Here is a 24,049-nt window from a genome sequence, read left to right as displayed (position 1 = left end):
CTTTTCAGAGACCTGGAATTTTAATAGCGCGGAAGGTTATTGACTCAGCACGTTTGGACCAAGGCAGAAAAACCACTCGAAATACGCCGCGTCCTGCCTGAATGAATGGATATGTCACATTGTACATAGAGCTCAATCAAAAAAATCATGGTCTCTGACCACACATGCAGCAGCCTCGCACCTGCACACAGCACGTATTTCAAAGGTCTGTGTCATTAGTCTCGCTGAAACGCTATTCCACACGTCACTTTTATGGAAACAATAATATCCTAGTTGTTAAGTTACAGGCGGGGTGTAAAAACTTACAGTATATCTTAAGTTATACCAGACTTGAAGTTACAACTCAGGACCAAAGGCTATGATACACTTTGGTCCGCCTCACACGTTGGAACCAAAAGCCGGGATTGTATAGGTTTAGATCTATAAATGAATGCAATTATTACTAAAGGATGAAATGTAAAAGTCCTGGTTTTGGAGACATTGTTATTCAATTTCGCACAGAAACAACGCACTCTCCTGCTACTTATTTGTCTTTTAAAAACTCCTGAATTTACATATGTGTCCTGATCATGATGAAAATCTAATAAATCTTAGATCAGCCATCACCGACATCCCCAGAAACTCATTAAAATCTTCTCCTTTACTCCTTGACTTCTTGAGTTATGTTGCTCACAAACAAACATGGTCATTTTTTTGCCACTTAGAAGCAGTGGAATAAAGTTGTGTGACATGGAGAACTTTTTTATTAAACAGCTCCATAGACACATCCACCAGCTAAAGGCAACCTTATAGTTAGTTTGAAGTTGTTTTTCCTGCCACCTCTGTGTGCTCTCTTTTGTTGTCTCTCTGCTGAAAGCTGTACTATATTCACTCGAGTCACTAACTTTGTTAACCATTAAGTGCTGAGCAGGTTGTGTATCGTAGGATCTAAAAGCTTTACACTGACAACAGCTGCCTGCTGCAGCACACACTTTAAACTCACATTCACTGTGAAACCTACTCTTGGTACTTAATTACTTTCCAAATCATAAGTTATGGCTCGTGCTTAATTGCTTTCTTGACAAAGTTTAGAACACTTCTTATTCTTTTCTCTAGCACTTTATCCTCCACATGAGTGTTGCCGGGTGAGGGCTGGAGCCAATCCCAGTCATAACAGAGGGCAAAAGACAAGGGACATCGTGGACGGGTCCATCGCAGGGCCGACGTACAGACAAACAACAGACCCCGTTCACTTGTGGTGACGGTCAGTTTAGAGCAGAACCTCAAATGACCTGGGGGCCACTGAGTGTCTAGTTTGGTCAGTAGGGGGCCGGTCAAGTGACAGAAAAGTCCAATAGTTCATAAAATAAATATATATGATGTAAAATGAATCTATTAATTAAAAGAACACAAATAAATAACCCATTAAAACTTGATATTAAGCAGTGAGCCATATGAAATTGATTTGGGGGCCATTTGGGGGTTTGGAGTGTCAAATTGACCTGAAAGAAAAGAACATGCAAACTCAATCAAACCTCTTGACACCACCTCCGAAAGATTACATCTTGTCATTTTTACACTCTGGTTTTTGTGAAGATTAGATCCAAATGAGATGTAGAATGTAGGCCAGCGGTTTTCTCCATGTCGACTTTATGCTGCGCTAATCTATACTTGGCAGCAGGCTTAATGACCGGGCAGCAAAGCAAAGCAAGTAAGCAAATTTTCCAAAATGTCAAACTACAGCGTTTGATGTCACGGGACAATATATCATAGTTGTGAACTGTGTGCAGTGTGATTAATGCAGTGAACCACCCAATCAATGCATAATGGCCACTGCATCATTAGGTAGAGAAGAACCAAGTGCAGTAGAATAGGATATGCCGCTGGAAACTGAATTAGCCCCGTGTCTTGTCTCTCAATAGTAATGTACTCGGCTACTGTATGTGGCCATATGGGCTCAGTCTCGCATTACTGTCACCCTTCATTTATTACAGTGAGGGAAGATGGCCCTTCTATGCCCCTTAAATCCTCTTAGCCAACATTTAGCTGATTGATTTTTCCCCCCCCCCCTCTACCTCGATTCAGATTATCGGCGCGATAAAAGCAGGAAGTTGTGTATTATTAATGTTATTCAATAGACTGATGAGAAAGATAAAGCGTAAACGTTTCAGCAGACGCTGCATCATGAAGGATAATACCAGTGAAGTATTATTGAATTTAAAGAGCAGCGTGAGTCAAATCAATGACTGATGTGACGGTGATCCGATCCTCCCAGCGGATAACCTGTTACATATTACAGTGAATTTAGACCTGCCATATCTTGTCATTGTAATGTAAGTTTTTGTACTTATAATATTAATAATACATTTACCTATCCAGTCAAATAAACACAGCTATGAAGTATATGTAGCAGCTGTCAGTCACTGATCTTACAGCATCTGTACATGTCTCCACTGGTCTCCAGACCAGGTGCCATGGCTTTAACATCATAAAATAGTATTAAAGGAATACTTCACCGATTTGCATTTAGCTTTGTATCAATAGAATAGGTACTATTTTTTAAAAATTGTGCTTCCCAACCTCAATTTCCCCTGAGTGGAGAAATATCTTCATTCTTCATGCCCACCAGTGACACTTGTTCCTGTTAGCAAAGATGGCGGACACTGTTTACATTCTGGGAATGAGGTCCCGTCCCCCTACGAGTGGGTCTAAAAAGTGCGGAATTAGTGTTACAGTTTTATCCCTCGGACCAATAGTGTCACTGGTGGGCACGTAACAAAAAAAAAGAATGAAGATATTTCTCGACTCAGGGGAAACTGAAGCAGAATCTTTCAAAAATACTACCCCTATTCTAGTAATACAAAGCTGAATGCAAATTGGTGAAATATTGCTTTAAGCAGGTTTCTTATAAACAGTACATTCACGTCTAGGCCACAGAGACCAAATGACACATTTAACAAACAAATCAGGTCTTCTGAACATGTGGTTTAGCTCCATGTTGTTTAAGACTGTCGGGTTAGCGTATCCCAAAAGATTCTGTCCTATGTGTTCGCCAGATGGCACCACACACTGCGGGTCACAGATTGTATGTATATATATACATATATATATATATATATATATATATACCTCAGATCCTTCATAAATTCAGATGATTCCTGTCACCAATCCTCTCCCTGTGAACTATACAAAATGATGATCGTGGAGATTACGTATTGGTAATTCCCGCCAGGTCTTTAAAAGAGTGCCCATGCTGTGCGCTTAAGACTCGGCGGAGGGATTATGCAGACCCCTACATGTGGTGTTGTGGCTGCATACCTCCAGTCAGACTAAACCCAATCTGTTACAGATTTGGACTATAAGAAGAGAGGTGCAGCGAGCATAAAGGGAGGGCTGTGCGTTCATGCTTTACACTGCATTCTTCCTCCTCTATATCATGAAGGATCAGAGCTAAACCTCCCCTTGAACACTGTATTTTTATCTCTGTATTAGTATATTTAAAAAAAAAAGAACCTTGGCTTGTGTCAAGGCTGTGCGCTTTATTATAATTTTTCTCCTGCATTTTTATTTTCCCTCTGTGGTCGAGGAGGCGAACCCAAATCTCCATACAGCTTCTCCGTGAATGTGGGTCCAATTAAACACATATGTGGATTTTCATATTGATGCTCATAAAAGGTGAACTCCCAGACATTTACATTACATTTACACGAGGAATGCTGAGTAACTACACGTGTGTGTGTGTGTGTGAGGTGTAACTATCCTGATCAAAAGCACATGGTCATTACCGTCTATCACTCTAATCCAAGGTGTTTCATCAGTTTCACTGAGCATTAATCTCACAACCAGACATGTTTTAAAATCCCTCAGTGTATAATGTCCCATCAGGAAAGGCCAAAGAAGTTCAACATTTGAAGGCTCTGTATTCTATAACTTATTTTGTAGTTAGCCGATAGGTGGAGTCCTTGGCACTTTATCAGACCATATAGAACAAAAGGAGAAGTGTTTTATGTCTGTTATTTGACTAATGCGTGTGTGTACATGTCTTTAATAGGCTGTGTGGACCAAGTGTCAAGCAAACCTTTCTTTGTGAGGACATTTTGGGCCCTGTGATGAAACTGGAGACGTGTCCAGTGTGTACTTTCACCCTATTTCAGCTGGGATTGGCACCAGCGCCCCTCGTATGGAGGATAAACTGGTAGATGATGAGTGAGGGAGTGTGAGTGAAGACATTTTGGCTGGTTCACACAGGTTTAACAGGCTTTCTTGGGGTTAGGGTTAGGCGTTTCAATGTGACGGTTAAGGTCAGGGTAAGAAGGAAGGGCAGGGATCAGCAAGTAAACGTGGCCGAGGGCCAGTTCTTTTCCAGCAGTGGAATTTTGGGTCAAAACGTGGTGTCTTCATCAGACTAAGTGCCTTTAAACGTCTTCAGTCAGAAACAAAAACACACGTTTGCTGCCTTAAGCTAACAATGTTGTCTTTAACCATCAGCTTGTTATGAAGACAAACGTGTGTGAGATACGTACTATTCCGTTAATATTTAATATGCATCATTTCCATTCTAAGAAATACTGCTTCTTCTTGGAGCCTAGCATATGCAAGTAGTTATTTTACGGACATTTACTCCCTAGACCTGGCTGTCTCCATGACAACAGCAGTGCAAACATTTAGGTTAACTGTCAACTCTATCAACAGAATATATTTGAATCAGTTCTTTTCAGAATAAAAGCTCTTTTTTGTGAAGATAAGCAAATAACTTAAGATTAGATTTGCTAAATCGTCTGCGGGGCCAGATACTGATGCTAGCGGGCCAGTTTTGGCCCATGGGCCACCAATTGCTGACCAATGAATGCAACATGAGTGTCCACACAAAGGAAGTAAAACCAGCATATGTGTGTGTGTGCTTGTATTTGATACCTCTTTATAGGACATTTTCTGGCATAAACACTTATCTTGTCAGGACCAGTAGTCCTCATGTAGACCAAAACCTGGTCCTATAATGAGGCAGAACCACATTTCTGAGGAACTGGTTAAGATGTATAGTATAAACTGTAACCAAATGAATGTGTTGAGCCAAAATTCAGAAAGACATGCGCATGCGTGTGTGTTTGAAATTGATTTACTTGTATTTTATTTTCTCTAAGACTCAGTGTAAACATGTGGAAAACACACTTTTCGGCAGGTGATAAAACACAGCGTGAAAAAAGGGATTAAGGGGGAAGAAAAAAATCCATAAAAGCAATTCTGCAAGTTTCAAGAGGCAATCTGGTCGTTAATGGCATTTTCCCAGCTTCTGATTTGTATTGCACGTTTCAAAATCTGCTTATTCTTTTTTTAAAGAAATGTGCAAAAATATATTTATCTTCCCAAATGAACATAAACGTTACAGGAGATGCAGAGTGTCAAGATGAGGTTGAAGGCGGCCTCTGCTGTGTCTTGCTGCTCCCTAGTGGTGAAACACCAGCGATGTCTCGTCCTGACTGTGACGGGTGACTGAACAAAAACAACAAATGAAATAGAAGTTGTTTTTGATTTAAACAATTTATTCAGTGTTAAGTATTTCCTCAGTTTCCTCAATTTTTTTTTTTTATTTCCTTTGCAAACATTCTGCCAGCAGGTGAAGTTTACACGGATTTGTACAGTTAATATATATTTAAGAGATGCTACTCATGAACTTGTAATCAGACAAGTTTTAAAAAAGTACTGTCTTAAAGAAAACAAGTTACTCTCAACTGATGAATCAGTGCTGTTCTGTTGAACCATCCACACACACACACACACGCACGCACACAAACAAGTGTAGGCCTGTGTATTTGAAAATAGCGATGCACCAGCACAACTGAGGAAACTAGTGATTAGCTGTGCAGCAGAGGTTTAATTATGTCTAATTACAGTATTGCCTCATTGTTTCTCTCCACCTCTAATTTACCACATTTACATCCCGGGAAAAGACAATACAACTTTGGTTGGGAGTGGGATCGTAAAAGTGTGAATGACTATTGAGTTTTCACCGACAGCAAAGAGATGTGATTTAAGTTACAGATTTAATAACATATTCAAGGCCCTTTTCTTCTTTTCTTTTTTTTTTAACTCACAAAATGATCATATATCTAAATCACAAGATATGTCAAGCTTGAAGCATTAAGGACATGACGTGAAATAAAAGCTTCTTCAGGGGGAAAAAAACAACGCTATGTGGGGCTGCTGTGTCTACATAAGCTTTATAAATGTATGCAATGTAGCCGCTAAGTGCAAGCATCAAAGGTATAATTACAAAGTAAGTGTCGGATAGACCAGACACTACTTAAGCCGTACTTCTTGCAAAACTGCGTGTAACAAAAATGTAAGAAACTTAATTACATTGCATATTTGTTGCTATAGAAACACTCTCTTTTAATAAGAAATGATATAGGAAACAAAATCGCTGAGATGTTTTTAACTTTTCGCTCTAGCTGAGTAAATACTTTTACAATTACCAAATACATTCCACATGACCACATGACCCCAGATCAGGCATCAGTTGTTATTCAAATTAGACACACGGGTTTGGATGGTTACCCTCCGGACCGGAGTCTGATCTGCGCTGCGATTGGCCACCAGCTCCTGCAGCTGCAGAGCTCCTCCCCCAATGAAGCAGAACGCTGGACACACTGGGCCGGAGCAATCTACATGCCCCTCCCACAGAGGTCGCAAAGAATGGGCGTCGTAGAAGGTGACGCGGCCCTTCTCAAAGTCCAGACACACACCCAGCCGCGGCGGCAGCGGGTAGGTGAGGCCTGTGGGGGAGGAGGCGGTGTTGCCATTGGTGATGGAGTCTCGACCGCCGTTCCCATGGTTACTGTGGTGGTGGTGGTTGCTTTGCTGGGGCAGGTAAATTTTGCCCATGCCCATCGTGAGGAAGCAGAAGGGAGGAGCGGAGTCCAAAGCGTCCTCTGCTCCACTGTCGTGGCCACTGTCTGGGTCATAGCTGCAGAGAGAACACAGATTTAAAAATCTGATTTACAACTTTATGCTCTCATTCACACACTCAGTTTGGTCAAATTTACACTGACATGACTAATGAAGGGATTTCTATGTTCTTTTTTCTATTCTCATCTATGTATTTTAACTTTAACTTTGGCTCATTTCGTACCATGCAGGCTGATATTTCACAGCAGGTAGTTTATCAAGTTATTGTGACAAAATATACACTCCAGATCAGTTTCAAACCATCTATTTGTTGCACTTACAAATATACATATACAAATATGCTCATGTATTTACTTCAATAATAACCGGACAACATTTTCATATGTTTACATGGACATAACAAACCATTTTATTTGTGTTCATTGTTACTCACCGTGGACTGGCCATGTCTTGTGGCAGATGAAACCACTCCTGCAGTTTAGACTCCAATCCAACTCCCACCTGTTCAAAACATTGTTTTTATGTTTTATCAGTCTGTAATGAATTATCTATTTGCCTTAGCACATCTCTCAAATTATTTTTCTAGACAGTTGAGTGATTTGAAACTAAGCTTCAATATTAAGTTGTGTTGTTTGTGCTTAAAGAGCAACTAAAGCCATAAACCACATGTGTATATGTGTATCTGTATTGATGGTGTTTGTTGATCCAGGTGCAAATCTTCACAGTTTAGTGTTAAGTATTGAAATCATACATACTGTGATACAAATCTAGTGCCTCTCTGGTCAAACACCAGCCACTGCATTACAAAAGTGTGCACTCTTGCGTCACTGGGGCACACTTTTGTCACGTCCTTGTGACGGACTCCTCCCCCTTTTATAAACACGGTCACTTTTGTCTCTTTTCTCTGTGCATGACACTGAGAGACTTGACCAATGAAGTCAGATTTCTCTACCAGACCACCATTCCTGCACTGTCTCTCCTTCTTCTCCCTCACTCAGATCTCATACCGGAAAGCAGAGAAATAGAGTTTGCGCCAATATACATGTCATTACGGTAGCCCTCAGCACTTTTGCGGAACGTCCGTCCAATCACAGACAAGATTCACCAGCATCGTCAGCTTCTCAGTGCCGTAATTCCTAAACGGTTGAATAACTGAATAACTTGATATTAAGTTGCAGGCCGCATTAAATCGATTGGAGGGCTGCATGTGGTCCAGGGGCCACGAGTTTGAGACCTCTGCTATATAGTGTATCATATCTAAAACACCGTATGTAGAATGTACTTGCCTTCACTAAGTAAGACCCCGGCTCCACTGAGCATGCCCAGTAGTGACGCCCCTGTGTGATGGCTACGTCTCCGACCAAGAGGTCCGAGGTCAGGTGACAGGAAGTGAGGGCATGGTCAGCGGCTTGCAGCAGGGAGAGACCAGGGACGCTGCGAGCACAGCGCTGCTCTTTGCTGACCACCAACCGGTCGGCATGGAGACCCCAACGAGAATCCAAATAGAAGTTAAGCACTGGAAGAGAGGCAGAGAACAGCAGAGGAAAGGGCAGGGGTGAAAAATGGAAAGAGAAGGGACGAGAGGGGTTAATGAGAATGACATAGAGGGGTTTTGGAAGCATTAGGAGGAGTTTGGGAGGCAGCATAGGGACAGTGATACAGATTTATAGTCAGAAAGCAGCAAGGAGAAGAGAAATGAGAAGAATAAATATCAATTGGGGGACAAAGAGGAGGGGAACAGAGCGCAGGCATGCACTTCCTCTCACCACCACTGGAAGAGAAATGCACACGGATCTATTTTGATGACTCAGGGAGTTAAATACAAAGAAACTCCCCCTGAAGAGGAAATACATTTTACACAGGGAACATACACAACAGCAGGAAGTAAAGAAAAAAACGGCCTTCAGTACACAAGGGCACAAAGGAATTCACCAGTCACTCAACTCCACCATTAGCCTTGGATCTGAATCCAATCCATGTTGTTAAGCCTCAGGTCTTAACAAACTGCAAACCTCATCATCAGTACTCAGCCAGATCTTGTTATAGGAAATAGTGGGAGACGGGGGGGTGGAAGAAAAGAGGACACACAGGATGACCACAAGGAGAGGAAGGAGAAGAGGCTGCATGGTCAAGAGATATGAATGCACTTCTTACGTTCCACGGGAGGCATGTAGGTTGGCAGCGTGGAAGTGGCACAGAGGTGGAAGACAAGAACAAAGCTGTGGAATGGGAATAAAACATGAGAGATGGATGAAGTCACAAAGAACGCGGGGGGGGGCAAAAAAAAGTGTGGGTGACCTGAAAATTCGGCGCTGCAGGAGAAACGGTTGAAAAGACGATGGGAATTGGCAGAAAAGAAAGAACATGAATTATTACGCGTTTCACCACAGTAACGTATGCTTTTATTGTGACAGTGTGAAGGCATGAATGGATGACATTATCTGAAATGAAATGAGTTCCCTTCCTATTTGGGTAAAAAGAACTATAGAAATGGATAATCCCAGCCTTATTTTATAGAGATAATAACAATAGGATTATAGTGATTTAAATAGCTTGAGATGATAAAGTCAACACTGCTAAAAAAAAGAGACAGAGAGGGAGAATAAACGGCTGTAATTAGACAATCATGGATTTGAAACAATGACCCCAACTGTAATCATCCAGAACGTTTAACATCACAAGTATAATTTATCATACTTACCACAGATTACCACAGATTACCACAGATAAATCAAACACATTTTCTGTGCAAATGAAGAATTGAAAGCAAACTTTTTGGTGCATACTTCAGTTTGACAGCAGATAAAGTGATTCATATTGGGCTGTGATTATTTCTATGTTTAGCATTTTTATTATTATGTGATAAATAATTATTAGATGAATAATTTGGTCCATAGAGTATGATGGAGCCCAACCAGACAGTCCAAAAATAATCCAAAAAAAGCTCACCATGAGACTAAATCTCACAGCAACATAAGTTTTGCTTTGTTAATGATTTACTGATTATCAAATGGTTAATTTATTTCAATCAACTAACGGTTTACTACATACTAGATTTAGTTTAGATCAAGTTTATCTGTTGTTTTTTTGCCTTTATTCACACAAATACAGCCCCCAGAAAATGTTTATATATTTTTTAAAATAAGGATATAAGAACAATATGATAATAAGAACCAGAGTAGAAACCCTTGTTTGCACCATCTTCAGTCCTGACAACAGTGTGACTCATTCGAGGGTTTAAGATGACTATGCAGATTACACAAATTCATTTTTACAGATCCCCAGTTTGGATGAGAGGATGATCCTTGTGATCAGTTGTGCATTCTAGTTCCATCCCATTCAGAGTGTGATGGCCAGATACTCACCTCAGTGTTCTTGAAACGTCTCTGCACTGCCACAGGGACCATTATCATGTTAAACATATCTATATCATATATATCTATGATGGAACGGATCCAATATGTAAAAAAATATTTAACACTGAGTCCTCAACTAGAACTGAGTTCACCAGTGGCTTTCTGCATTAGAGCGCCCCACAGTGGTCACTGTGGTTACTACAGTGGTTGTTTTGTTATTGGCTCAGCCATGAATGCAGCTCACTTACTTCCTGGTTAAATCTTAATGAAAGATACTAAAGGCCATAGAGTCATATATAAAGGAATTGTGTTGCAGACATGGAGCTTGATGAACTATTAAGGGCTTGTTTTTATGCAGAAAAGAAGGAAACAAAAATAAAAATGACTTGACGAGGAACGTCAGACGTAACAGTGCTTAACAAATGTGCATGTTTTTGTTTTGGTAAATCCACAATGGATGCATTTTACTATCAAATGTCAAATCCCACTTCCTGCAGACAACAATGTGATGCTTTGTGATTCCTAATGGGACATTTTCACAACAGACGCCACAAGTGTCACTGACTCAGTTCTATTCAAATGTCAACCCTGACACTAAGTAGTTAAATGGTATTCTGCCATAGTTGATTGTGTTAATTGCGACTTTCCCTCATGTGACATTAAAACGTCTCCCTGCTGCTAAAATAATGTACAGAGCTACTCACTTGTTAAAGAGCCACCAATTCCCATAATGCTGAAATTTAAATGTCAACTCTTTTGATAACACAGTTCCCTTAAAGAAATCTATGTAAGAGTCTTTCCCCCTTTTTCTCTTCAAACCCTGTTAACAGGAGAACTTTGAAAACTAGCACAGACTTTGACCTTTTCTTTTTAACACAAGTCGAAATCTTGTTTGTGAGGCGTGTCGTCTCACCTGGTGCAGGTGGAGTGTGCAGATACACCTCCTCGCTGTACTCCCCGTAGCCGGCCTTGTTGCAGCCTCGCACTCGCAGCACGTACACGCTGTCCATCTCCAACCTATCGATCACCGCGCTGGTCCCACTCACTTCGTCCAGCCGCTGCCAGCCCCACCGCGCGGCCGCCAGCCCTCCCCTGAACCCGCCTCGGGACGCTCCTCCTGGTACCACACCCCGGCGCCGGTACTCCACAGAGAAGTGCCAAGCGGGCGCAGAGTCTTGTGGTAGTCGCCAGCAGAGAAAGAGCTGGTCGTAGGCCAGAGTACGCTGAGTGTCGATCACTGGAGCCAAGGGAGCTGTGATAGAAGGTTTTTTGTTTATTTTCTATTAGTAAAATGCTCAAACTAAAGGTTTTAACGTGTCATAGTTGATCTAACACCTTCACCTTTATCACTGGCTCAAATTCACTGTCCATATTTCATTGAAATTGCACATTTGTTCCACAGAATATGTGAGATAGGACAGTCATTATAAGGCCTCGTCTTTCTCCCCTTGTCTGCTTCTTCACTTCCGTACCTTATCTTGTTTCCTTCCACTATCTCCATCCCCTGCCTAATTCCTCACTCTCCCTCCCTCCCTCCCTCCCTCCCTACCCGCCATTCACTTACTCACCCTGGATGAAGTTCAATTCTGTCAGCAGCTTGAGTTCTTTGGAGACGTCCAGCTGGAAGTGTCGGAAGGATGGATCGGCCGATAGTGTGAAATGCTGCAGGTTCTCGATTGCTTTGCTTAACCTGGTGCAGAGGAAAACAGGGAAGCGTGAACGGCGTTAAGGAGGGTGAGTGTTTACATAAGACTTCCATCAGGCTGTGTGGGAGGATGGCGTGCACTGATATACAGGGAGTGGTAGAGTGGGAGCGTTTTTTTTTTTTTTTAAAGGATAAGTTTGGCATCGGTCTATATTTTTTCTTGTGTCTAGAAATCCGTCTGAAACAAACAAAGTCTGTCTTAATACTATCTAATCTATCTTGTTTCTCTGTCGTGTCAGTTTCAGCTGCGGATTCATACACATTTGGTGCATTTTTAAAGGGCCGTTTGAACAATAGACAATTTCCAAATGCATTGTGGACATTGTAAACAAGGACACTGTCTCTGTGCAGTTCATTGGGCAATTGCTGGATTTTCTTTGCTCATAAATGTGAGCGTGCAAGTGAATCGTATCTTTTAGACTTTGTACAGGAGATTGGTTTAAATTGCTTAAGTTAAGATTTACATATAGTATCATAATAATATTATTATTCTTATGTGGCTTTTTTTCAGGTTTTTGAGGGGCTTAACATGCATAAAAACATAAAAACTCAAAAATGCAATGCTCAAGCGCCTCCTAAGGTGAAAACAGAGCCAAAATTGAGATGTTATAGCCCAAGATGAACAAAAAAGTCGATCAGAACCACGGCCTCAACTCAACAGGTCTGCCATTTTGAATTTTGGCGTCCATTTTGCCGATTTAAACCCTACATAAATGAACAATCTCCTCCTCGTTCCACTTTCTACTTGGGGGGGGGGGAATATTTTACAAATCTAACACCTCTAACACCTGTTCAATCAACACAAAGAGCAATGCCAAAGATAAACATTTGGAAAACCTGTTGTGGGTCTGGCGAGCTGCCTGCACAAAACAAGGCTGGTCTGTTTCTTTCAGTAGCTCCTGGGTAAATGACATGAGCCCTGCGTGTTCCATCAAGCCCCGTCTCTCCGCCACTTGAGCAGCTAATGCCTCTCCTCTTTTCTGCCGGGCCATCTCCAGAGTCTGCGTGAGGGAAGCGTGGCGCTCGGCCAGAGCTGCCGTCAGATCCCTGATGCTCTGAGCCAGCTGCTCTCTGGCAGACACACTGTTTACCTGGTGATGAACAACACATTAGGACCAGTTCAGACGTCGAGCCAGTGCTAAATAACGTCCCGTTTTTAGTTTTCAATGAGAGGGCTTAGCAGGAAATACAGCATTAAACCATACAATAATTAGTTCAATCATTAAATCCGTTACATCAGGATTAAGAGTGTCACATTAGGGTGTTTTTGGTACAACTTAAGAATGGATTTCAGTGTGGGCTCTCTGTAGTTTTGTGTTCTTTTGCTTATGACTGGTGTTACATGACAGCCTTCAGTATGACGCACCTCGATCTGTGTGATGGAACTCTCCAGCTGAGTAATCTGAGCCAGAACTGTGTCCTGGTTTGACAGAATGTAGTTCATCTCTTTCGTAATCTTCTCCTGTCAAACCACAAAAACACACCAGGCGGCTTCATTTTCACACACATCCTGACACGAGCATGAATCCATTTACGTTACTGTTTCACTTGACTGTACAATACATGATATGTGGCTTTTCTGAAATTTAAAAAAGCTGTGTCTCCACATCACGGCAATTTTCCAGAAAAGTCCACTTTCATTTACTTAATTAACTTTTCATAGCAAAGAAGAAAATAACACAAAAGCAGAAATATACAGACTTAACTGACCCCTGATACCATTTCTACTGTAATGTATACGTTAAAACACCAGAAGTTACATTTTCAGGACAATTCTGTGTATTAAATGTTCGAATTTAATGAGAATTCTTCTCAGATCAGGTCAGATTCAGAGTCGTACCTTCAGAGCTTGGTATGCCTGCGCCACTGGGAGTATTTTGTGTCCCGTATGGATGCGGCGCAGTTTGCAGAGTGGGCAGAGCAGCCGCTGACAGGACCTACAGTAGAACTGCAGTTTCTCCTGGTCATGCTCCGGACAAGTCAGAACCTGAGGAGGTGAAGAGATACAATATTATGTGGACTAAAGTATTTAACAGCCCAACTTAGTTTCTGTTACTTCTAAGTCTGTCAACCTGATCCGGATCGAGTGTGGCCCTCAAACATGCTATTTGCAGAGAGAGGAGACTCTAAGCTTCCATCTCTAAGATGCTGTCATCACTGTCTTATGATGTTAGGAAACCGTACATGTGCTCACAAGGTGATACTATTTAAACTGAGAAGTGCAACAGTGAATTATAAGGATGTGCATATTTTTATCTCCTGCCTTTGACAAAGGGATTATAAAGAGATTGTATTTACTTACCTTACCTTAGTTCTAATCTCTGTGCTTAACTACTATAATGATGCATCTTTAAAATAAAAGTATATTTCATTCTATTTAGTTATTAATTAGTTACAATTAACCTTTTGTAAAAAAAAAAGCAACAACAGAAAAACAACACATATAACACATGCAAATGAACAGTAATAGCCTCAATGTCTTACCTTTGGTCTGAAGTTGAGAGTAGGTAGAATATGCTCGTGTTGTGCCCGTGGCGTCCCCCATGGATGATAGAGCTTGAAACACTCGTTACAAAAGTTGGACCTGCAGTCACCGCAGCCCTTGGTGGCCTCCAGAGCATGAGGAGGCTTACAAAACTGGCACATCACGGCCACACTGCCCAGACTGACCGTGTGTCTGTACCTGGAGGAGGAGGAGGAGGAGGTGTGGAAAGGAAAAGCAGAGGGAAGAAGAATAGTAGTATTAGTAAAAAAGTCATTTATGTTAAAGAGATAATCTGCATCCGTCCGTCTTCTACTGTTTTATCCTCCGCATGAGGGTCGCCGTGCCAATCTCAGCTGACATAGGGCGAAAGGCGGGTACACACCGGACAGGTCACCAGTCCATCACAAGGTCACGTAGAGACAAACAGCCATTCACTCTCAAACTCACGGTCAATTTAGAGTGTCCAATTTACCTAATCCCCATAGTGCATGCACACACGTGTGCATACACCCATCGTGTGCCTCTAATCTGTAACATTTCTGCATTAAAATATCTAAAAACAAAATTTAAGCCATAAATCAGTGGAGGACATGTGTAAAATCGCCAACAACGACATAAAAACGTGAAAAAAGTGAAAGAGTGAACAGGTGACACAGTGAACACAGACCTAAACACACAGTCAGCCAGATTATGTACAGTGCGTTGCAGTGCATGCTCTGCAGGATTCCTGAACACCTGTGAAACTGCTGAATAACTACAAGCAGAACTGTTATATCGCCCTTCTTCACGGTCTGCTATTCAGGCCTGAGTCATCTATTCACTTACATCTGGTCCCATTCATCATCAATACTGAAGACCGAAGACACTGTGTGAAGTGAACTGTGACTGTCGTTGTATTGTTGTACTTGCACATAGAACAGTGTGAGTGGGTGTGTGGGTGTTTGCGTGGTACCTACCGCTCCACTATACGTTCCAAAGTCAGGTTGCGCAGGCAGTCAGTGAGACCCTTCTCTCCCAGCTCTACATCGCGGCCACAGGTGACACAGGGGAACATCATCACCAGAGGTGGGCCCTCCTTGCGGCGGCGCCCCGGATGCGTCCCATAACCCGGAGACCGGGGCATGGATGGTGAAGGCGGGTGGGGACCTAAAATCAAGGGGGACAGCATGTTGTGAGCAGAGGAAGACAGAAAAAATGATCTATTTTCCCATTTCCCAATACTGTACATTTGTTGAAAATGAAATCTAAAGCCATCAGACCAAACAGGCAGTCCAATCTTTAGTTAGGATTACCTGATCGCAGCACACGATCAATGGGTCGCTGTTCGGCTTTGGGCGCGGGTCTGCGTGCCTGGCGGGGTGAGCGGGTGTTGGGTGTGGAGGCAGGGGAGTTGGGCTCTGGAGGAAGCTCTGGTGGCGGGTAGCCATTTGCCACTAAGACCTCGGAGGCGCACAAGAGACAGACGCTGTGCTGGCACGGCAGGACCACAGGCTGTTTGACGATGTCCTTACACACCGGACAGTGCAGCTCGTGCTCCAGACTCCTCATGTTTGACTGTGGGAGGTGAAAAATGACAGGCACATCCAGTTAAATGAACCGTTTAGATGTTTCAAGGACAACAATATCAATACAGTTGCCATGTTAAATACCCACAAGCTGCACTGATCAACTCGAATGATACATCAAAAACTATATATATATATATATATATATATATATATATATATATTAAGTGCATATTAGTTCAATATAATAATAACAAAAATAATACACTATTAGATTCAAAATAAAAGACTGTGTGAAATAAACAGATTTTCAAGCTTTACGATGCCTGTATGATTTAAACCTGCTGAACAATAAGAATAATAATAATATTAATAATACACTTTATTTGTATAGCACCTTCCATACAAGGATTGCAGCTCAAAGTGCTTCAAAATAAAAGGAACATAACATTTAAAAAGCAAATACAACAATAAAACACAACACAGGATGCTATGAAAAGGAAAAGACTAGAGCCAAGAGGTTAAACCCTGTTTTAACGTTCAAATAAAAGGGAATTTTATTTATTTGGAATAAAATGCCAGAGTAAAAAGATAAGTTTTAAGTCTTCTTTGAAAAAATATCTAGTGAGCTGGCTTCCTTGATATCTAAGGGTCGTGTGTTCCAGTTTAGAAAATACAAATTAGATCATGAATCTTTATTGTCATTATACAAATGGAACAGCACAACGAAATGACGAGATCAGAGCTGCCGCCACAGTGGACCAGCCTGACCGAACGTGCCTAACATTAATGTCTCTGGCCGAACATAAAAAGGGAAAAGCATATCCTGACGGTGTGCACTGGACAGCACTCGTTTTAAATATAGATAAAGGCCAGGCATTCATTATTCATCTACTGTACAGAGTGCACAGCATTGCTTATGAGATTGCGCTACTTAACCAGCCACCACAAGTAAGACTCTATGGGATGCTCACTGTATTTATTACATTTGTGGTATCTTGTGGATGTAAAGTTGTACTTACACATCTGCAAATATCTGCAAATCAGCTTTATTATTGCTCCTATTCATACTCCACTTTATTAATGCAGCATCCGTATAATGTAAAGACACTGGTGGCGTCCATGTTGGTACATACTGCCACGTGGCACACTTGGGGAACAGGACTTGATGTGCACTGCTGTGCAAACACTAAGAGTGTTCATTTTAATCTCTTTATTTCAGCACATGGTGCCCAGTGTGTTGATGGGTTTAAACCTCACTGCTGAACCAGCATCTTCAGTTTAATGTTGCCATGTAAACTAGTCTGTGCTGCTGCTGCTGCTGCTGCTATAATGACCAAGTGAAAAGGCAGCACCTCTGGAGCAGATAGTGTGTCCTTGTTAAACTCAAGGACGTGGATTTGACAGTGAAGGACACAGATGTTGTTTCACATCCACAGTCACTAAATCACGGCAACTTCACTACAGGCTGCAGATTTGGAGAATGGTACGAATGACTTCCATTACCAAGTTTGATTGGGGAGTTTTTTTTTTGTTTTTTTTCAAAATAAGGATGCCCTGCTTTATTTTGCTTCCTGGACGTCCTTGACACACAACCTGAAGCAAAACTGTTGCAGGGCCTGTGTCAGCGGCGCATCCACACCACTCACACTGTGAGCTCACTTCAGAAATCAGGACAAACTCAGCAAGTGTGCTGCAGAGACGGACGGACGGACTGGAGATTTTAACAGTGTGGTTTGATGTGGTGCAGCATCAGCACATGTAAAACCCTGGTACCATTGTTTCTGCATGGTGATGCACAACCAGCAGAGATAAAACACACACACATGCCTGCATGTCCAACATTATTTTAAAAAAAAGAAGAAGGTCTCAAACAGTAAGATGGAGCCTGGACACAACCCTGAGATAAATTATGCAAGCAAGTAAGCAATGTCTCCCTGGTTTACTGGCCTGTTCTATAAAAATCAATACAGCTACATCCACATTTTTCCAAAAAAATGGATCCAGAAGAACCAGCCAAAAGACCCATAAGGGATGAAGACATCGTCATTTCTCTCTCAGCCCCACCATGTCATTCTCCAATGTCACGTTCGTCAACTACGGCCTGTCTTTTCCTCCACCTCATGCATTTTAACTCTGTCGCAATTTCACGCTACATCGCTGTTCCGGCAAACTGTGCCACGCCGAGCCACATATCATGTGAACGTTGACAGTCGGTGCGCACACTGCTACGCGGGCGAGGCGTGAAAACAGACGCTGCGACAGCACATCCTTACCTTCACCTGGAATCTGGGCGCCATGGCAGCAGGGCAGGCTACGTGCGCATCATCCACAGCATCAAGAGGGCGAGGGATGTCGCGTGAAATAAGGGGAGGGGTCTGAGGCATCACATCCTCCATCCCCCCTCCTCTTCCCCCCTTTACTACTGTACAAGAGCGTTAATGTGGCAGTCGGTCCAAACCTCCACATCCACCAAATGTGACCGTTTCTGCCATTTCATCCCCACCTTGTCAACATCTGACGAGCTGATGCTACAAACAGCATCCACTCACTTTCCCCTCTCCTGCATCCGCAGCAGCCGAAGGAAGGACTACCCTGCATCCCGTCTCCATGGAAACGATCATCCTCTGAGCTCCCCCCCAAAAAAATATTCATTTCAGTCTGAATCTATACACTTATCTTTTATGAAAACACCCCCGTATCTACACATTATGATCACAAGAGTGATTTTCAAGACTACAGGGGGAGAAGAGTATTATGGGAGAATAATAATAAACGGATGTGTACAGGCCCATTTTTCATGAACGCTCCACACGGTGAAACCACGCAGACGCGCCATCCTCCTCCTCTTTTTACGCTCGAGTATTTTTACAGGTTGCAGTTTTTATAAGAACAGCAGCAAAAGACTCACTGATACTAATGTGTGTGTGTGTGTGTGTGCATCGACGACAAGTGCTCACATACTTACACTTGTACGAAACGAAGACTCCATCGTTGATGATTTCACATCCATCTCTGCCATTTTAAGGAAATGTGCCTCCCCGCTTCCATCATCTCGAGATAAACCGCGGTGTATCCAGGCCAAAGGCCACGTGGAACATATAAGAATACAAAAAAAAAATAAAACAAATCTACAACCTTATCTGTGGTGACACAATCCTCTCAGTTTATGTGGTGAATTGTCCGTTTGACACTCGGTGGAGACATTTTTATGTAGCGAATATTAAAAAAAACACATAGTCTGGTAAAAATCAGCTTCTGAGTAAAAACCGAAAAAGAGAAGAAAACAAACGCCCGTCAGTGAAGATCCATGAACTGAAGCCTGTGGCTGCATTTCTCACCCAGACACCTCATCCCGCAGCGGATGCCTTTAAATGAGGTGGCGCACAGCAGGGTGTGAGGTGACGTCACTGAGAGGGAAAGACAAACTGGATCTTCTGTCTTCTGCAAACGCTTCCTCGAGGATGTAAAACCACATCCTCACCTGTTTGGTTCTCAGAAATGTAAAGTCAGGTGATTTTGGAAGAGAACCTTTGTCTCTGGTCACCAACTGATGTCACCACAGAAGCCACAGCTGCCCTAAATTAACAGCATTGCAAATCATCAAAATATTGTTTTGTGTTTCAGTAATGTAGAAGCTCTTTAATGCTAAAATATAATTATTATTGTTGTCCATGCATTTTCAATTGTACCGTTTATGTAAAAGTAGTAAAGCACATTATTATTTCTAGATTAAGATGTCAAATTAGAGTTATTTACTTATTCAATTTAGTGGTTGAATGTTGTGCTTGATTCAAGCCAGTAAGCCAGATCACATTTGCCAAATAAATAACAATAACATTTTAAGTTTTTGCAATATTTAAGAAAAAAAAATCATGACAGGCGGTCTAAATTTTGTTAACCACTGTATACAAATTACCAATTGCAACCAATTTACAATTAAAAAATAAGCAAAACAAATAAACACATATATAGGAGAACAACAATTTTCTTATTATGTCTTATTTTCAGGTACTAAATTCCATACATTCTAAACAGTAGATCTTCATCACAGCTGTTGTTTCTGAGGCTGACACGTAGTTTGTAAGTCCACACATTCACCACAAGATGTCGCCATGCACATTTCACCAGAGCAGGGGTTCACCAACCTCTTTGAGACTGAGAGCTGCATGAAGGGTAGAGAATAATATGGAGGTTACCTTGGTGATGTATAGTCTCAGTGTAATATATATTTGCTTATTTTTACCATTTCATTTTTTTAAAGAATGCATTGAAGAGTGTACACCTTTGTATTCACCTGAGTATTTTAATTTATTTAAGTGCTTACTAATAATTCACTACATTTTTTTTTATTAACAACAGCAGACTGATGTTTTCATCAGTGATCATATGAAAACACACAATGACAACATGCATTATGGCAACTTTTTTGAAACAGTAATGCATTCGTTATTGAAAATTGTACAAGTTTGTCTTTAAAATTAAAAAGAAAAATGTGATCTGAAACATCCACTCTCTCTCTCTCTCTCTCTCTCTCTCTCTCTCTCTCTCTCTCTCACTCACTCACACACACACACACATACACACACACACACAGAGCAAGAGAGAGACATTCACTCATTCACACACATACCAGTCAGCCTCAGTCAAAAAAATGATATCACTATTAAAACATCCAGACAAATATTCAGCATGCAGAAATGACTTCAGTTAACCCTGAGACATGAGTTTAATTTATTACCCTCTGAAGTCATTAAGGACAAAAATGTCCACTTCCTTTATAACACTGTTATAAAAACATTACAGATTAATATTTTTTTCATCTTTTTTTCTGCATAAAACAACTTCACCCCTGCTCAAAGTTACCAAACATTCAATCGCTTTGAAGATTGTATCCCTTTAAATACCAATTTGAATACTTGATAAAATATCCCCCATTCACCCAACATTTATTATATGGAAAAATAACAAATGACATCAAGTATTCAAATTGGCATTTAAAGGGATATATATATATATATATATATATATATATATATATATATCAGTCTTGGATATGTCAAAGAGTAGCCAAAATATTGACTATGATGCATGATTAGATTTAGAGCAGTATCAGATTTAAAATGTACTCCCCTCTGGCTTAATGACATATCCAAGATTGATTAAAAAACAAAAAACAGCCATGTCACGTTTGTTATATGGAAAATAGCACTTTTTTGTGTTTTTTGTTTTATAAATAACAACAGTGATCAAACTGGCATTTAAAGGGTTAAAATACTCAAAATGATTGAATGTTTGGTAGTTTTGAGCAGGGGTGAAGTTGTTTTATGCAGAAAAAAAGATGAAAAAATATTTATCTGTAATGTTTTTATAACAGTTTTTGGAAGTGAACATTTTTGTCTCAAGAGACTCAAGTGTATGGTTAATTTGTTTCACAGTGTTCTGTTGATCTCTGGGAAAAATCTTCTTCTAATGATGATAATAATAATAATGATTAAAAAAAATGATAATAATTTCCAGCAGGCTGTACAATGTGAGGTGTGTAATGTGTGTAATGCTTGTCTATACAGGACAAAGTTCAAAGTTCATCTTCATCCTCATTCTTTTATCCTCATATCTTGAGGCACTGATGGTACGATCCTCCATAGACAGACCACGCCCCATAAAAGCAGGCAGATGTTTATGGTCTGCAAAGAACAAGACTTTATTCTGATGCATTGGAGACCAAACTACTGATATGTTCACTGACTGAGCACAATATTCATATGTCAACAAGCCTGGTCTACATCCTAAGAGCAGCTTTTTATTTACCACATTGGTGACCACTGCACCAGAGCTTACCCAGTACACAACCTGTAGTCTTTCATATGACTATGTAAATGGATTCCCAATGTGTTATTATAACATTACTAAAGCAGTTGGAAGCTAATACTGTAAACCATTGTGCAATGTGTAAATGTGTCTGTTTGTTGTTTAATGGATCCATTATACTTTCTTTCTTTCTTACTTTCTTTTTTCCCTGGATCCCCCAAACATTTAAGTCTGACCATCTGTCCTCATCCAATTCAAGGCTCAAAATTCCAAATCAATCACACATTTGTCTCCGCAAGGGATTCAGTGTCACAGGTTTTAAGAATTTGATTGTGTCATGTTCTCTATTGAATATTGCGAATTTCATTGTCCAGTCAACTAAATGTGAACTATTATTCCTAAAGTATTAAAATGTAATAAATATCATATTCAAATGTTTTGTCTTTGTCTGATGCTGTATAAATGTATTGTCACAAACAAGCTGAGGTCATTATTGTCGAGAGTATAGTAGGAGCCAAGAAACTCGGTTTCAGTATTTTGGGGCACAAGGGGCAAGTCTAAGCATGCCTGTCTGTATACTGTTGCTATAGGACTGGTCAATTATTTAGAAATAGTATTTGTCTTCATTTATAACCGGAGAGCTTAAATATAAAGTCCTATAGGGTCTTTATTTAGTTGTACACTCACTATAGAAGAATGCAATGAAAGTAGTATAACTGTCTTAAAGCCAATGTATACATAACAATTCTGTGTTTGCTTTTCCCGCCCCCTTAATGCTATGATCCACATCCATGTCTCAGCCTGACTCACAGCTCACAGAAGTCCCAGGGCGTTGCCTCTCTATAAAGTCTCTGCTGCTCTCTTCCACATCTCCTGCTCTCTGTCCCGTCTCTCCTGATCTCGGCACGGTAAGACTAAGAACAACGCTCTGCTGGCTCTTTGTCAAAAGTTTTAATAAACCGCATGATGTCAATCAGTCAATTGTGGAAGGAATGTGGTACAGACTGTTTACTTTTTCTTTTCATTGTTTTAAGGAACATCTCCTGTCTGGTTACTTTTTCCACTGCTTGCTGCTAAGTTATGAAGTGTTGTCCCTTTTGTCTTTAATAATGCCAAAAAGTAAGATTTAAAGATGTTGACAGTTTTGACCTTCACTTGGACTAACTCTATTCAACAGTCTTTTGTAGACTTATAGTGCCTTAATCGTTACACAAGTGAATGTAGTGAAACTTTTAACTCTGTCATGAGAATTGTGTGTTGAGACATCTACCCTGTGGCAAAGGGTATGACTGGACTGTGCACACCCCCCCTCTCTCTTCTTTTAAGCAGTCAAAATTGCTTAACTTCTGATGTTGGTAGATATTTTTTTAACCCCATAATGATTTTTCATTCTTTCATAAGCTAATAACTTGCAATCTACATGTTTTCTGTTCCATTTCTTTGAAACTCTCTTGTGGTTGCTTGTCAATACCACAGTGTCCTTTTGTGAGGACTTAATAACAGGCCTTATCTCACCTCTACCAAGGATTACTCACCATTGGGTAGGGCTCTGGAGCAAAGTTCAGAGTACACTTCTCTTCTCACTGTGGTATCATGCTAATAACTGGTACAAAGCAATGATAGCATCAACAAATAATCAGATATACACATAAACAAGTCCTAAAAACATGGACACTGAGAGTAAATTGGATGCCATCATTCAACAATCTCTCCACTCTCTGATTTGTGTTTTTCAGTGTAAACTCCAACCCTCGCAATCATGCCTTCAGAACTGGAAGTTGCCATGGAGTCCCTTATCAAGGTGTTCCACCGTTACAGCTCTAAACAGGGAAATTCAGCCACACTATCAAGGGCGGAGCTTAAGCATCTGATGGCGAACGAGCTTTCCAACTTCCTTGAGGTGAGAAGCGAGCGCGTTCATGCCAAATGCACAAATGACAAATGGGCAGAGTTGTTGTTATTATTGTAAACACACGTGCACTAAAACCAACATTATTGTCTTGTTCATGCCCCCCCCCCCCCCCCCCCCAGTCTCAGAAGGACCCTGCTGCTATCGACAAGATCATGAAGGACCTGGACACCAATGGCGACGGCCAGGTGGACTTTGAGGAGTTTGTTTCTCTGGTTGTTGGACTGTCAGTTGCTTGTGAGCAGTGCTATCAGATGCACCTGAGGCAGCAGTCGCACAGAAAGTGAAAGTGAAGAATGGCAGCAGAAGGGAGGACAAGAGAAGCCAAAAAGCATTTCTTTTTTTTTTTTGTAAAGATAACTTTGTCCATTAAAAACACTGAAGAATTTCAAA

At 41.0% G+C, this 24,049-nt stretch overlaps 2 protein-coding genes across 4 annotated transcripts; one reads left to right on the top strand and one right to left on the bottom strand.

The window, feature by feature from the left end:
- Positions 1 to 5,555: 5,555 nt before the first annotated feature.
- trim46b (tripartite motif containing 46b) lies at positions 5,556 to 19,282 on the bottom strand. 3 transcript variants are annotated; one of them, XM_058619089.1, is made up of 12 exons: positions 18,905 to 19,282; positions 15,724 to 15,985; positions 15,388 to 15,577; positions 14,431 to 14,629; positions 13,787 to 13,933; positions 13,313 to 13,408; positions 12,784 to 13,037; positions 11,810 to 11,931; positions 11,155 to 11,493; positions 8,172 to 8,401; positions 7,319 to 7,386; positions 5,556 to 6,943 (listed from the first exon to the last, which is right to left on the bottom strand). In XM_058619089.1, exons 1-12 carry the CDS (start codon positions 18,956 to 18,958, stop codon positions 6,493 to 6,495), a joined length of 2,412 nt encoding a protein of 803 aa, XP_058475072.1. In that variant the 5' UTR covers positions 18,959 to 19,282; the 3' UTR covers positions 5,556 to 6,492. The 3 variants fall into 3 exon arrangements, 2 of the variants coding, with proteins under 2 accessions (XP_058475072.1, XP_058475071.1); XM_058619088.1 differs by lacking the exon at positions 18,905 to 19,282 and adding an exon at positions 18,213 to 18,549; XR_009234026.1 differs by lacking the exons at positions 5,556 to 6,943; positions 18,905 to 19,282 and adding exons at positions 9,040 to 9,104; positions 18,213 to 18,550.
- Positions 19,283 to 22,547: 3,265 nt separating this feature from the next.
- s100a10a (S100 calcium binding protein A10a) lies at positions 22,548 to 24,049 on the top strand. Its single transcript, XM_058619091.1, has 3 exons — positions 22,548 to 22,655; positions 23,484 to 23,647; positions 23,779 to 24,049. The coding sequence occupies exons 2-3, from the start codon at positions 23,507 to 23,509 to the stop codon at positions 23,941 to 23,943; spliced, it is 306 nt and encodes a 101-aa protein (XP_058475074.1). The 5' UTR covers positions 22,548 to 22,655; positions 23,484 to 23,506; the 3' UTR covers positions 23,944 to 24,049.

This window comes from Solea solea, chromosome 20 (assembly GCF_958295425.1).
Source record: "Solea solea chromosome 20, fSolSol10.1, whole genome shotgun sequence".
Lineage (NCBI taxonomy): Eukaryota > Metazoa > Chordata > Actinopteri > Pleuronectiformes > Soleidae > Solea > Solea solea.
Note: the sequence above shows the minus strand (reverse complement) of the source record. Positions and strands in the feature narration are given on the sequence as shown.

What these genes read in the sequence shown, in the direction of transcription:
- trim46b (XM_058619088.1), bottom strand. Translation starts at nt 18,335, where the DNA reads ATGGAGGATGTGATGCCTCAGACCCCTCCCCTTATTTCACGCGACATC. An exon ending in GTTCCATCACACAGATCGAG is followed by an intron (nt 13,038 to 13,312) that starts GTGCGTCATACT and finishes GTTCATCACCAG; the next exon opens with GTAAACAGTGTGTCTGCCAG. An exon ending in CAAGACATGGCCAGTCCACG is followed by an intron (nt 6,944 to 7,318) that starts GTGAGTAACAAT and finishes TTCTCTCTGCAG; the next exon opens with CTATGACCCAGACAGTGGCC.
- s100a10a (XM_058619091.1), top strand. Translation starts at nt 23,507, where the DNA reads ATGCCTTCAGAACTGGAAGTTGCCATGGAGTCCCTTATCAAGGTGTTC. An exon ending in AGCTTTCCAACTTCCTTGAG is followed by an intron (nt 23,648 to 23,778) that starts GTGAGAAGCGAG and finishes CCCCCCCCCCAG; the next exon opens with TCTCAGAAGGACCCTGCTGC.